Consider the following 15,474-nt stretch of genomic DNA (forward strand, 5'->3'; position numbering starts at 1 on the left):
CTTTTAAGCAGAGGCTGGATGGCCATCTATTGGGAGTGCTTTGAACGCTTTTCCTGCTTCTTGGCAGAAAGGGGTTGGACTGGATGGCCCATGACATCTCTTCCAACTCTAGGATTCTATGATTCAGGAAGGAAGGGGAAAGAATTCAGAAAGTGTGGCATAATGGTTTAAATCTTGGACTGTGGCTTTGAACCCACTGGGTGACTTTATCCAAGTCACACTCTCTCAGCCTCTGAGGAAGACAAAGGCAAATCCCCATTGAATAAATCTTGACCAGAAAACTCTGTGATAGGGTTGCTTTAGGGTCATCCTAAGCCTAAAATGACCTGAAGCTACACAATAACAACAATCTTTGCTATCTCATCAGCCAAAGCAGGCCCACACTTCCCACTGAAATACTGGTAGGTTTATGCTGGTTAAAATTGTTCTTCATTTTAAAAATTGTATTTTATTTTTCATTTTTTTGCACTACAAATAGGATATGTGCAGTTTGCGTAAGAATTTGTTCATGTTTTTTTCCCAAACTATAGTCCGGCTTGCCAACAGTCTGAGAGACTGTGAACCATCCCTCTGCTAAAAACTTTGAGGACCCCTTGTTTTAATTTTTCAATGAGAAAATCAATTTTGTGAACTTAGAATATATGGTTAAGCAATATCTCTGCTTCCTCAATTTTTGTTCTGGTCTGAACACACTGCTGAGGAAATGATGGTATTATTTTCTTGTCTTAGCTATTGCTCAGCTGTTTCCTAGGGTGGAACTCTGCAAGAGATTTATGGTCAAAAAGTGATGTTTATACACCCCTCCATATTTATCTCTTTGGCCCTTCCAACTGAGAAATAAAAACACCATCCTTGGAAGTGACAGCGAAAAGCAGCTGTAGGCATTGCTGTGCTGGCATATTTGGCTTCCAATATCCGAGTGAGCTCACTTTTGGAATGTACAATAGCTATTCTAGGGGCATAGTGTCACAATTTGAAAGGGCCTGAGCCAGCTTTGGAGCTCTAGGAATCCAAATCTTTGCGTGTTCACGGTCCAGTAAATCTATACCAAGGAAATCTGTCTCATGCACACTCAGCCACACGCATATCCTCACAGCACATGCCCTAAAAAGTCTCTTTTTCAACTCCCCAGGTATCAACACTGCCATTTAATCTCTGCTATTTGCATGGTGTGAACAATCCGAAGCAGTTCACAACTGAGAAATGGCTCTTCAATCTGGAAGTCCAGTCTGCTGCTTGTCAAATAATATGGTAACAGCTTTACCAAATGCTCCATGAGAAGCCACACATGCATTTCATTAAAGGGTTTGATCTCATATGAAGAAACCAGAGTTTTAAAATGTTATTTTGGGGGGGGGGGGTCTATATCTCCTTGAATCCCCTTGGCCACGTTGGTAGAAGAAATCAAGGAATTTTAATTCAAACGTATTAACTTCTGTGAGCTCTGGGTGAAACCAACATAATTCCAGCATTGCCTGCTGAACTGTTTAAAGTTGCAGAACAACTGCCAAGCTAGCAGCTATGGGTGCATCTACACTGTTGAATTAATGCAGTTAGACCCCACTTAACCGGCCATGGCTCAGTGCTATGGATTCCTGGGATTTGTAGTTTGGTGAAGCAACAGCACTCTTTGGTGAACCTACAGCCTCCATGCTGCCATAACACTGAGTCATGACATTTGGTGGTGTCAATCTGCATTAATTGTACAATGTAGATCAGTGGTTCTCAATGTGTGGGTCCCCAGATTGGCCTTTTGGCCTTCAACTCCCAGGAATCCTAACAGCTGGTAAACTGGCTGGGATTTCTGGGAGTTGTAGGCCAAAACACCTGGGAACACACAGGTTGAGAACCACTCCTTATTAGACTATGTCTTGTTTTTACAAATGGATTACATCCAGATGAATTGCTCCAAAACTTTCTACCTTGCTAACAATTGGTCAGAATCTCACTCAGCAGACAGGGCTCTCAGCTTTTACAGGTACTGCTTTATTCCAGAAAATACCTCCAAAAATTGTGATTGTTGATAGTCAGTTTCAGAGTTGTTTAGAACTTAAACAAACAAATATAGGAACGAACTGATCAGAGCAGAGATAATGCTCCCTGGATGTCCTGGACTATAACACCTGTTGAGATCCAGTAATTTAGTATGGCCAGTGGTAAAGGATGATGGGATGTGTGCTCCAAAGCATTTGGGAATTGTCATGTTGTTTCCCCCCAGGTCAGATGGTTCAATATTCAATCTGACAATCTGTTATGTAATGGGACATTTTAAATTCCTGGATTATGTTAGGAAGTACATATAACATATGTATAGGTACTTTGTACTTTGCACCTTGTAAATTGTAATACAAATGTTAAGTGTGATTTGTTCTTGTTGTTAATAATACAACTGTATTGTTGTTAATCATACAAGGATAAGAGGCTCTTTCGTTGTATGTCAGAGCATTAGACTAGCATAACCATCTCAAGAGGATATGTTTCAAGTTAATCCATTTAAGGTGTTAATCTAATTTTTACATTAGGTATCAAGTACCTGATTCTATTGTCGTAATGGATTACTAAGGATTGTATTTCCTTGACTTGTATTTCTGTGTTATCAGAAACTGAGGTAGCGCTAAATAAAAACAGAGAATAACCACCCCTTTACTGCTTGGCAAGTTATAGCACAAAGAGTGTGTTACAAATTATATTCAGAGATATACAATGAGCTCAGTAAAATGAACTGAAAACAATAATGTTGCAGCAGTAGTGAAGCTAAACAGTAAACTATCAGATCAGTAATGTAGTTGTGGTCTTACAGGGAATATCTTGTAAGAGTAGTATGTATAATAATTGTATGTATTTAATAGTATTAATCTGAAAAAGTGGAAAACCAAGTTATTGAATGTATCTTGGCTATAAGAGCAGTACAGAGTTTGGGGTTTCAGCAAAAAGTTTTGCAGAAGATAGCTTTTGTAGGAAATTATTTGGCTCCATTAACATTATACAGCTGGCCCTCCACAACCATGGGCTTAACTGTTGTGGATTAGATTATTCATGGATTATTTGATGCCATTCCCACTACTGCCCTATGTCATTTCACTAAGGATTTATGAGTCTAGTCTTGGGCTGTCGTTCTCTCTGCAAACCTTGTGAGAGTACATCTACACTGTGGAATTAATGCAGTTTGTCACCTCTTTAACCACCATGGCTCAATGCTATGGGATCATAGGGCTTGTAGTTTCTTGAGACCCAGAAGGCTGAAGAACATGCAAAATGAGAACTCCCATAGCACTGAGCCATGGCTGTTAAAAGTGCTGTCAAATGGCATTAATTCTACAATGTAGATGTACCCTGAGCAAGATAGCAAACACAAAGATGAAGCTTATATATCCTTAGCAAAATAAGCCTAATTGCAGCAGCAATGGCGAAATGAAGCCTCTTGGCTATCCACTTCTGCTTTGTGAAGGAAAGTGGGTTGACTCCACAAATGGTACTATATTTTTTGTGTTGAATACTGGTTTTTTTTGGTTGGGGGTGGAATTAAGACATTTGTGCCCCCCCCCCTTTTGTGGGGTCCCCTGGTGAATGTGGAAGCCTAACTGTAGTTGATGTAGATGGACAGCTGACAAGACTAAAACTATAGATGCATATATAGAAAATGGTATGTGAGACCTAGGAAAAGTAGGAAGACAAAGAATTAAAAACATGTCACCTGTCACAGGAAACAAGTGAAGGACAGCAGGACAGATTCTTCTTTTCACAAGGCACATTATCTCCAATGTTGAAGTTGCAAAGTTCTGTTTTAGAAGGGATTTTAAGGTGTACTACTAGGAGAAATAAAATAAAATATAAGAAAACAGACTTCTTCGGAACAAGCGCTGCAGCCTGATATGGAGAACTAAGCTTTTAGAGGTTTCTATGCCTAGAAAGATGACAGCTGGAGAAATCTTCCATTTGTGTGCCAGTTGTGTGAGGTCCATTAACAGCAGAAAACAAAGTTTTTCTTCCAATGCAAAAATGCTACATGAGGAAAAACAAACAATTATTCTGCACAATTCTGGCTAGCTGAGAAACAATGGATTGGCTATAGTCACCTCTTGAGTTCACTTCATGCACAAGTTTTCAACCAAACGCCTCCGACTTGTATTTCACTCTTTTGACCACACTGCTATAGCAGCTCTCTGAAGCTATTTAAGGAAACCCAATCACTGTTGCAAGAAGAGAGGGGGGAAAAGATAATGGTTAGTCTCAGATGGGATGCTGAACAATGGGGCATGGCTTAGATCAAGTACTATCGAGAGCAGCTTTAGAACTCTGAGGATAAAGCAGACATTTGACATGAAATCTGGTGCCAGTGTAACTGATGCATCTTTCCCTAATCTGCATATGAGGACTGGGGATATCCACGTTCAAGCCAGCACAGAGTCCTGAAATTCAGACAGCAAGTGGTCCATTAATCTGACAAACTTCACAGATTTGTAATGAGGATTAAACTGTGGAAGGCCAGAAGTCACTGGGGGCTTCCTTTCACTCACTGGAGGAAAGGCATGATATAATTGAATAAATGAATAAATGCATATGAAAAACAAATAAAAGTGGAGCATGTCTGGAATTCTAAAAACTGAAATGCTCCAGAATCATCCACATTGGTGGCTGAGAATGACATCCTTGCTTTCTGATTGTTCAACGCACAAAAACTTCCATCTCATGCACATAATTTTATATTTGGGGTATACTAATCATCTTCAGGCTATGTGAATAAGATATACAGTAGAGTCTCACTTATCCAACATAAATGGGCTGGCAGAACGTTGGATAAGTGAATATGTTGGATAATAAGGAGAGATTAAGGAGAAGCCTATTAAACACCAAATTAGGTTATGATTGTACAAATTAAGCACCAAAACATCACGTTATACAACAAATTTGACAGAAAAAGTAGTTCAATACGCAGTAATGTTATGTTGTAATTACTGTATTTACGAATTTAGCACCAAAATGTCACGATGTATTGAGAACATTGACTACAAAAATGCGTTGGATAATCCAGAACGTTGGATAAGCGAGACTCTACTGTATATGCAACATAAATGAATTTTGTGTTTGGAATTGGGCCCCAATCCCAAGATCTGTCATTATGTATGCCAAAATCTGAATACAGTAGAGTCTCACTTATCCAAGCTTCTGGATTATCCAAGCCATTCTAGACCAGGCATCCTCAAACTGCAACCTTCCAGCTGTTCTGGCCTCCAACTTCCAGTATTTTTTGTTATAGTGTCAGAGCTCCAAGGCTGAATTAGATTCCTCTCAACTCTTCTTCAGCGCACACATCCTATCAGATTCGGGGCACACATAAAACTGTAAGAGTTTGCTTTACACCTAAGCTATATTTGGATTGCGTATATGTCTACGTGTGCTGATGCTCATCTGTGACTGACAACTTCAATTGTTTTTTTCGAGTGAGTTGGAAAGCCAATGCACAGTTATTTTTGCAAAATATTTATTTTAAAAAACTAAAGTAAATATGGCAACAAACATCAACAAACCCCAACTTAAATAGCAGAAGACAAGACAACCACCGTATCTCTTTTCTGTGTGTAATTAAAGTTGGTCTTTACAAGGTTAGTATCAAGTATGGTCAGTATGTCTTCCCAAAGAGGAAGCCACATGTAAACAACCTGGATATATTTATAGAGGGGGCCTGCTTTTAGCTGCTCAAAAGCATCTTTGTTTTTGCCACCCCATAACGAAGCAGCTCTCTCACAATCTGTTGAGCCTCTTCAGCTCTTGCTGAAAGGGATGGATGGCAAAGGGGGTCAGACATCTTTGTAGATCTTTTGCTGTAACAGAATGAACGTAACAGTTAACAAAAAAGGAGAGACAACTTATTAGCAGAAGCACAGAAGCAGGTGCAACCAATTCACAAATGTACCTTCTCACCTAAATACCAAGCTGTGACAGTGTGTAACTGTTAAGTCTCTGAAGTCCTGTGCGTGATGGTACGACTTCAAAGTCTTATTATATAGTAACACAAATCTAACCACAACCCTATCACCATTATTTTCCTCTTCTTTCCTTTTTTGTACACACCATGGAAACATTTTCTTTGGACCACAGTTCCCAGAATACCTGCAGACACAATAGGTGAGGGGATTTGGGGAATTGCAGTCCAAAAAGGCAATTCTTTCAAGCTATGGTTTTGGTACTAGGCCAGTTAAGTAGCTTATTGAGAACCACTTGCACCTCAGAAGTGGTTTAATGTGGCTTCATCTACAAACACAGTAGAACAAGTTCTGAAGTGATAGAAATGGCACACAATGCTAAAGGACAGAGGTAAAACGTCATTTTTTTAAAGCTCCTTTGAATAAAAATAAATAAATAAGCCCACCTCTGGGGAGGTGCTGAGCTAGAACTGCTCTCTCTCATGTTCCATGTGTCCATTTACCATGAATTACTAGGGGGCCGGGCAAAAGGATTGCCTCTTCGACATATGGTCTCTCCTATTGCAGTCTTACAGAGCCAAGTCAACCCAATTGAAACCCAAGACTCAACTGCTTTATTCTTCATGTGTAAATGCCCTCTTTAGCATGAGAGAGCTATCTCACATGTTTACCAGACCCCTTCTCTGCCAATTTCATAGACCTATGGAAACTTTGCCTTTTAAGAAGAGAATAATTTCCCTCTCCAGCAAACATCCAATGATATTTCCTGGAAAATGTAACTCCTTGCTTCCTTTCAAATTAATAGGACAAAAACATCTTAGATTAATTTCCTATTAACAGTGTTTTTGAAACACCAGATAAGGGAATAGGGAATTCCAAGATAGTAGGTTAAGAACGAACCACTTATGAAGACATGATTCTTATTTAGATGCTCCCCCTTATGCAATTAACCATCACACTGGGGTACTGTCTTTCAGGGGTCTTTGTGTATGGGACAGGAGCCCCTCTCCACTGACTTCCAGCCAACGATATGAATGGGGGCCCACAATGGCACATCTACGTGTGCGTGACTTTGGTCTCCTCTCATATGATTGTTAATCGCATTAGTGGGAACAGCCATATAAGGGCTATAGCTGAATTCCATTATAAAAAAAAGTCAGAAAAACAAACAAAAACAAACAAAAAGCAGACAACTGCGGGGTCGCACAAAGGTACACAGAAAGATCATGGACAACACGTAGAAATAGTCACATTGATTCCAAGATTCCCATTGTCTGCAAAAAGGTGTGCTATGGCAGTGTCAAAAACAAGACAGTCACTGTTCAAGATGGCGGATGCTACACCATCATGGATGGAGCGCGGGGTAGCCTCCCAAGTCAGCCTCCTCCGGTTGCCGTTCAGTTCGAGTCTGTACGCAAAGTTCTCCGCCTGTTTGCGGGTGCCAATGAGCAAGACGATGGCAAAGAACTGCTGATGGCCTTCATACTTCTCCTGTTTCTCTAACACCAGCATGAAGTGATGGCCAAAGCAAGACTGCATCATCACCCAGTCGACGGCCCCCGGCAAGTTAATATCTGTGGCAAGAAAGACAATATCTTCTCCTTGGAGGGTGGTAATGCTCTTGTGGGCGTGCATGAGATGTGACATGACGGTTTCCAACGAGCCCTGCCATTTGCATGATGCACCAGGACATGGGCACGAATAAGGGCGGAATTCGCAAATGTCTTCATGTTCCGGCTTCTCTGTATGATGGAGAGTCAAAGAACAGCCTGTGGTTGCATACTGAAAGGAGACAAAAAGACAATAGGATTATAAATAACAATGCTGTTGGCTTGCTTTGTGTCTAGTTCTTCAAAACAGAAACGTCACGAAGCTACCTTACATCAGCTCAGATTATCTTACTGTAAAGGCTAATGCTGTCTAAGCTACCTAGTAACAGATCTCTAGTGCTTCGGGCAAAATATTTTCTGATCACCTAAAACTCAGCCATTTAACTCAAAATGTCAAGGATTGTATATGGGTTATTTTCTATCCAAAACAAGAACGATACCTCTGACTGTCCTCCACAACATTAAACAATGACATCAACGTTCAGAGAGACAAGAGGTTGCCTTTCACTGACGATCTAGTTCGGTATTGTTTGCATTGAGCTGACAACTACTCCCCAGGGTTTCAGAAAGCGGTTTTCCCCAGCCTTACCAAGAGACACTGGGGATTGAACATGGAGCCTTTGCATGCAAAGCACACACTCTTCTGCTTCAAGATATCTCCATGGAGGAAAAAAATAGGGCTCCCTGCTGTTAGGGTGTCTGCTCAAGTCTGATCATCAGCTCTTTCCAGATGCAACACTTCTGGTAGCCAAAGTTAAACTGCATGTATGGCAAAATCCTTTAGATATCACGGCAGTGACATCCAAGTCAGTTTTCGTATTTTCATCTTCTGACATCACTGTAATTTTTGAAAGGGTCCAGTACTACTTGTTAAGGGTGAACTGTGCCAGTCCTATCATACAATGTTTACCTGAGTAGGCTCAACAGTTCAGTAGCACTGCCTGAGGTCTTTCAACATTAGATGGCACACACATACACTCCTCATATGGTTTCTGTAACATCCAAAGAGAGAACTATAGTGACTACAAGTGGGGTTTTGGGTTCTCCTACAGCTGTCCCCATTTTCCCTTTTACAGTATATAAAAAGAATATATGCATGACAGGGAGTTGGACTGAATGATGCTTGTGGCCTCTTCCAATGCTACGATACACATTTTCCCATTATGATATAGTGATGTTCCTGCACTGCCTTCCCCCCTTCTTGTCATAAGAATGTGACACTCCTATTTTCTCTCTTAGCAATTATGACTTTATCGCTTCTATTTCTGGTATTCCACAGAGCTGCCAAACATCTGGCTTTAAGTGGAGTAATCAGAAAAGCACTCTTTTTAGGATAAGAAAGGAAGGAAAGGGATGTAAGTTATTTCGCACATAAGATAAGTTAGCTATCTTACAGAAAAGCTACCACTCGTCTGAAGCAAGGAGTATTAATCTTTTTTTTTTCATGAAACTTGGCATCTGGTATAGCAGTGGAGATTATTAGGGTGAATAGTTTGAAATGCAACTAATTTTATATGATATAGTAGGAGCCTGCAGTGGCCTAGGGGATAAAAGCCTTGTGGCTTGAAGGTTGGGTTGCTGACCTGAAGGCTGCCAGGTTCGAATCCCACCTGGGGAGAGCGCGGATGAGCTTCTGCTATCAGCTCCAGCTCCATGCGGGAACATGAGAGAAGCCTCCCACAAGGATGGTCAAAACATCAAAACATCCGGGCATCCCCTGGGCAACGTCCTTGCAGACGGCCAATTCTTTCACTCCAGAAGCAACTCCGGTTGCTCCTGACACGAAAAATGATATAGTAGCCCCCAAGGGCCTTCTCTTCTGTGGCACCCTTAGAGCAGTGGTTCTCAAACTTCCCAATGCTGTGATCCCTTAATACAGTTCCTCATGTTGTGGTGACCTCCAACCATAAAATTATTTTTGTTGATACTTCATAACTGTAATTTTGCTACTGTTATGGATCGTAAAGTAAATATCTGATATGCAGAATGCATTTTCATTCACTGTACCAAACTTGGCACAAATACCCAATACACCCAAATTTGAATACTGGTGGGGTTGTGGAGGGATTGATTTTTGTCATTTGGGAGTTGTAGTTGCTGGGATATATAGTTAACTTACAATCAAAGAGCACTCAGAACCCAACCCACAATGGATCCGCACCAAACTTGGCACACTACCTACATGGCCAGCATGCTGGTGGAGTTGGGGAGGGGCTGTTTTTGAATCCTGGGAGTTGTAGTTTACCAGCACTCAGAAAGCACTCTGTACAAAATTGGTGATGGAACGAGTAAACTTGCCACACATATCCAACATGCCAAACTTTGAATACTGGCGGGGATTTGAGGGGACTGACCTCAAAGGTTGGGAGTTTTAGTTCACCCACCTCGACAGAGTGGTGTGCACCCAACAGATGAATCTGGACCAAACTTGGCACACATACCCAATATGACCAACTTTGAATACTGGTGGGATTTGGGGGGGACTACCCCAACACGATGGTAATTGTAGTTCTTCCTGCATCCAGAGAATCCTGTGACCCCCACCAATGATGGATCTGAACCAAACTTGGCACACAGATCCAACATGGCCAACTGTGAATACTGGTGGGATTTGTAGTTCACCCACATCCTTATGCATTTTCTAATGGGAGCATTAATAAAAAACAAAAGGAAAATGACTTTTTCCTAATAAATAGTGTTACAAATTACCTACGCTACTTCTGCTCCTCCTCCTCCTCCTGATGCTGCTGGGACACTCTCAGTCCCCCTGTCTTGAAGGGACTCATTGGCGTGAGCTGTCTTCCACCCTCACATGCTCTTCCTTGTATGCGCACCATGCAGCCATGTGCCGAGCATACCTGTTCTCCTCTGTCTGCCTGGAGTCTCAGAAACAGCCCTCCTCTTGACTTAGAGGTCAGCTGAGAGGCTGTCCAATCACAGCTGGATGAGGGCTTTTGGTGGGAGGATTCCAAAAAGGAAGAGGAGGACAGGCAGAGAGATCTTCAGCCTTCTCTGCCAAAGGGGTTCCTAAGACCATCAGAAATATGTGTTTTCTTATAGTCTTTAGTGACCCCTCTGACACCCCACTCGCGACCTCTCCAGGGGTCCCAAACCCTAAGTTAAGAACATTGCCTTCGAGACCCAACTGGTGCTAATGTTGCTGTTATTCCAGTGTCCAACAAATCATGGTTGTTTACTCAAGTCTTTTGAGCCTATTGGTTTTAAACACATAATTTTAAACATTGAAACTGTTTTAACCAGTTTTAATCCGTCCTATTTTTAACTTGCTAACTTGTTTTAGCCTTTTATTGTTTATGTTATTTTAAACTGGTCAGTTAAATTCATTCTTATGCTGCCCTGAATTCTTTAGATAGAGGGTCAGGTATAAATATTTCAGTCAATAAAATAAATAATAAATAAGTACGATCACCTTCCCCTAGTGAAGTGCAAGCCCAAAGCTATGAACTCTTGTTCAGCAAAGCTTTGCAAATGTGGCCATAATCATTATGAGCACATTAAAAGAGGCAATAACTTTTCTGCCCACATATACCAATGGTACTCATTTGTGGTCCCAAATGAAACAAAGTCCATTCACTAGCATCTTGGGAGTCACTTCCTACCATGTGATAATGCTAGTTGTTATCTAACACATTAGTATAATCATTATCATTTTAAGATGGTGAAACTATTTTTCCTTTCCTATTGCTTGTGGAAAGCACGTGGCAGCTAGAATCATAGAACAATAGAGCTGGAAGAGACCACATAGGCCATGTAGTCCAACCCCTAGTCATGCAGGAAAGGTGCAATCCAAGCTAAAGGTTTAAGAGGTCTGACTGGCTATTTCTCATCCAATTACCAAGTAGAACTCACTTTGAGCCTTTAACTAAATTTATCAGAAAAATAGGGCTAAGCTGAGAAAAACAGAAAGTTTGTGGGGAAAACTATTGAGCAAATGCAGTCAAACCACTCTTTTCAACAACAACAACAACAACTATAATAATAATAACAATAAAGCAGACAAAGAATCATTTCAAGAAAACCGCACTACAAACTAGAGCTGACAGCTGGCACGACAAAGCATTGCATGGAAAGTTCCTTGACAAAATTGAAGGAAAAGCTGATAAGGAGAAGACCTGGCTCTGGCTCACAAATGGGACACTGAAGAAGGAGACAGAAGGCCTGATCCTTGCAGCCCAGGAGCAAGCCATCAGAACAAATGCAATTAAGGCCAAGATCGAAAAATCAGCTGATGACCCAAAATGCAGACTGTGCAAGGAAACCAACAAAACCATTGATCATATCCTCAGCTGCTGTAAGAAAATTGCACAGACAGACTACAAACAGAGGCACAACTATGTGGCCCAAATGATCCATTGGAACTTATGCCTCAAGTACCACCTCCCAGCAGTAAAGAACTGGTGGGATCACAAACCTGCAAAAGTATTGGAAAACGAGCACGCAAAGATTCTATGGGACTTCCGAATCCAGACTGACAAAGTTCTGGAACACAACACACCAGACATCACAGTTGTGGAAAAGAAAAAGGTTTGGATCATTGATGTTGCCATCCCAGGTGACAGTCGCATTGATGAAAAACAACAGGAAAAACTCAGCCGCTATCAGGACCTCAAGATTGAACTTCAAAGACTCTGGCAGAAACCAGTACAGGTGGTCCTGGTGGTGATGGGCACACTGGGTGCCGTGCCAAAAGATCTCAGCCGGCATTTGGAAACAACAGACATTGACAAAATTACGATTTGCCAACTGCAAAAGGCCACCCTACTGGGATCTGCGCGCATCATCCGAAAATACATCACACAGTCCTAAACGCTTAGGAAGTGTTTGACTTGTGATTTTCTGATATGAAATCCAGCATGTCTATCTTTTTTGCTGTGTCATAATAAATAATAATATAATAGCTGTATTTTAATATCCTGCCTCCATCTCCCCGCAGGGACTCGGGGTGGCTAACACAGGGCCAAGCCCGAATACAAACAAAGTAAAAAAGATAGAAACAGTATCTTCGACTAAATAAAATACATTAAAATCAGATAATACAATACAATAACAATACAATAACAGTAAGAACCAATCTAAAACATGGAATAATGACATAAAAATGTCACCATTTAGGAGAATGGAGTAAAATGGGAAGGCGAAAGTGCAGTGATATGTTTTGTGATGCCATTTGGGGGGCGAAGAAGACAAAGTGCTCAAACATTCTCAACACTGGAGTGAGATAGGACGTCAAGTTAAATCCAGGAGAGAGTAGAATAAAGTGTGATGTATAATGAATTCGTTTAGGTGGAGTTTTTTTTGATCTTGGGGACTAGATTATTCACAAGCGCACTGGAAGAGCCAAGTTTTTAGTTCCTTTTAAAAAGATGTTAGGATGGGTGCTTGCCTAATCTCCCTAGGAAGGGAGTTAGGCAATAGCAAATTTTGTGAAAGCTTGAAGGCATCATATATATCTGGCCCACAAGCCCTTCCCTTTCTGACACGAAACAGAAAGAGCAGGGATTCTGTTTTAACTCCATTTTCTTTCTGTTCTCATGAAGGGAAGGGAAGGGAATGTAGCTTTCAGCTGTATCCATAGAGAAGGGGGATGAGAAAGAAAAACAGACGATGTCAGATGGAAATCTCACCTGTTGATTTGGCCAGGAACTTAGTGTCATCACTGAGTATGGCCACACCTCTACTACAAGTTCAGGTTGTCACCTCTACTTTTTGTAATTCAGTCCAAAGGACTAATTGGACACTCCATACATCCGTGAAACTATCTATCACCACCATCACTAAAATATTACCCATGTCTTTCCTATACCTCTGTTTGTATAGTTACACCAAAGAAACAAGCCTAAGTGACAGCAAGAAGAAAAAAATGGCACTGATGACAAGGCAAAAAAGAAAAAAGAGTCTGCATAGAAAGCTCTTAGCTCTGACCCATATCTATGGAGCCAAAACCCAATTGGAAGGGTGACTTGAACAATCACCTGTCCTGTGACAGGCAACTACTGAAGCCACAACTGACTCCCAAGAAGCCAGGTATTTGAGAAACAATTCATGGTCAGCCATCCTCTCTACCATCTTCTGTCACAAGCGTAGAGCGAGTAACATCCATGCATACGGATAGTTATGCAAATCATCACTGAGTGTGATGCCTCATGGGCCCTGTAGTCCTGTTCCTAGTATTATTGTGGCAGATGAAGATGAAAACATGGGGTTTTCGCCGGTTCAACAAGAGCCGGAGTCTCTTCACCTGCCGGATGTTGATGTTTGCCCTCAAGAATTCAGTAAAACAGGCCTTGGACAGAACTCCCCTCCGTTTCCCAGGAAAGAATTTTATTCTAAGGACAGAGGAGTCAGAGAAGCCCAACGGAGGAGTTTACGGATCGCTGCCAAACAACAGACTGATTAGGCCTGCTTCCCTTGGGAAAATCTAAGGAGTCTTGCATCTGGACAAAGTTGGGTTTCGTTTCTTGTTCTCTAGGGAAAGAGATTTGTTGGCGGGAAACGAGACCCAATATAGGTGGTTGACACGGGAGATTCTTTGCGGAGTCAATTGATCAGCTTCAGGAGAGAGATCGTGTGTGGACTTCGTAACCCCAGTTCCTTGCTTCCCGGATCAAGCTTCCAAGCCTTGCCTTGCCTTGCTGTGTAACCATGGACCCTGCTCCACGCTTCACGTTTTGCCTTGTTCCTAGTCACGGACCTAGCCAAGAACCAAGTTTATTTCCAGCCTTGCTATCAAGCTTCATTGGACTTCCAAGACTCTGACGTTTCCGTGGATTAAAACTTTGAACTCTAATATCATTTATTGGACAATACATTTTTGGACTATATTTGACCTCTTTTGAAAGGTCTGCTTCTGAACTATATACTTCACTTGTTTTTATTGCTTTTATATATTTCCTTAATAAAGATATTAGATAGAGATTGGCCTCCGCGTAAGGTTATTGGTGCCCAGCAGCCAGGGTTCTGACACTGAGGCACTGAATATTACTATCATGACTGAGTAAAACATGAAAACATTTCCTACATTTAAAAAGTTAGCAAATCTAGGAGCTAAAATTAGGCATGGGATTAAATAAACCACTGCTGCTAAAGCTGGCAGGCACATGTCCTGTTTTTCCTTCTTTCAATTACATCTATGGTAGAATTTTCCACATCTGGAAGTCACAATGTTCTGCTTTTCCTTACCCTGCCCTAAGCTTGTTTCCTAAAGAATGCGTCTAAAAAAGCCCCAAATCAAGAGACCAGAATAAACTTAGGAAAAGAATTTTGTTGATTCCCAATGTTTCCTTTGCAGCCCTAAATCTCATCTAGCATTACATTGAATGGCTAGTCCAAGCAGTGGAGACCTGTCGAATCACTGAAATATGTTAACATTTCTAAAAAAATCCCACTGAATTAATGGGCCCAGATTAGCAGCAACTAAATTGTGCAGGTTGAGTATCCCTTATCCAAGGTCCTTGAGACTTGAAGTGTTTTGGATTTTGGAATACCTGTACTTGCATTAATATACATAATAAGATATTGTGGAGCTGGGCCCCAACTCTAAACATGACACAAAGTTTGCGTACATTGAACAGCCAGAAAGTCAAAGTGTCACTATCTCAGCCACACATGATTAAAGTTTTGAAGTAATTCCGAATTTTGGAATTGCAGCTAAGGGATGCTAAACCTGTATTTAGCCTTTCGAGTACAGTTCAAAAACTAAGGGTGCAATAGAGATAAAGGAACCGGTTTCAATTTGGATAATAATTTTTGGGATAATTTACTCCAGAAAAATAAGAAATTAATAACGATTCTATATAATAAACTAATAGAATGGCATACAGAATCAGAAATAATCAAGGATTCAATGATAAAGTGGTCAAGAAATATAGGCAGATCTATAACTATGGCTGAATGGGAAAATATTTGGAATAAAAAAATAA

General features: G+C 41.0%; 1 protein-coding gene across 1 annotated transcript in view; it reads right to left on the reverse strand.

Annotated features, from left to right (window-relative positions):
• Positions 1-5,465: 5,465 nt before the first annotated feature.
• The window catches only part of siah2 (siah E3 ubiquitin protein ligase 2), a 42,780-nt gene continuing 32,771 nt past the window's right edge, over positions 5,466-15,474 (reverse strand). Inside the window, exon 2 of the mRNA XM_062976675.1 lies at positions 5,466-7,706. Within this exon, the coding sequence (XP_062832745.1) occupies positions 7,149-7,706 (558 nt within the window). The 3' untranslated portion in view covers positions 5,466-7,148. The remainder of the gene's footprint in view (positions 7,707-15,474) is intronic.

This window comes from Anolis carolinensis, chromosome 3 (assembly GCF_035594765.1).
Source record: "Anolis carolinensis isolate JA03-04 chromosome 3, rAnoCar3.1.pri, whole genome shotgun sequence".
Classification (NCBI taxonomy): domain Eukaryota; kingdom Metazoa; phylum Chordata; class Lepidosauria; order Squamata; family Dactyloidae; genus Anolis; species Anolis carolinensis.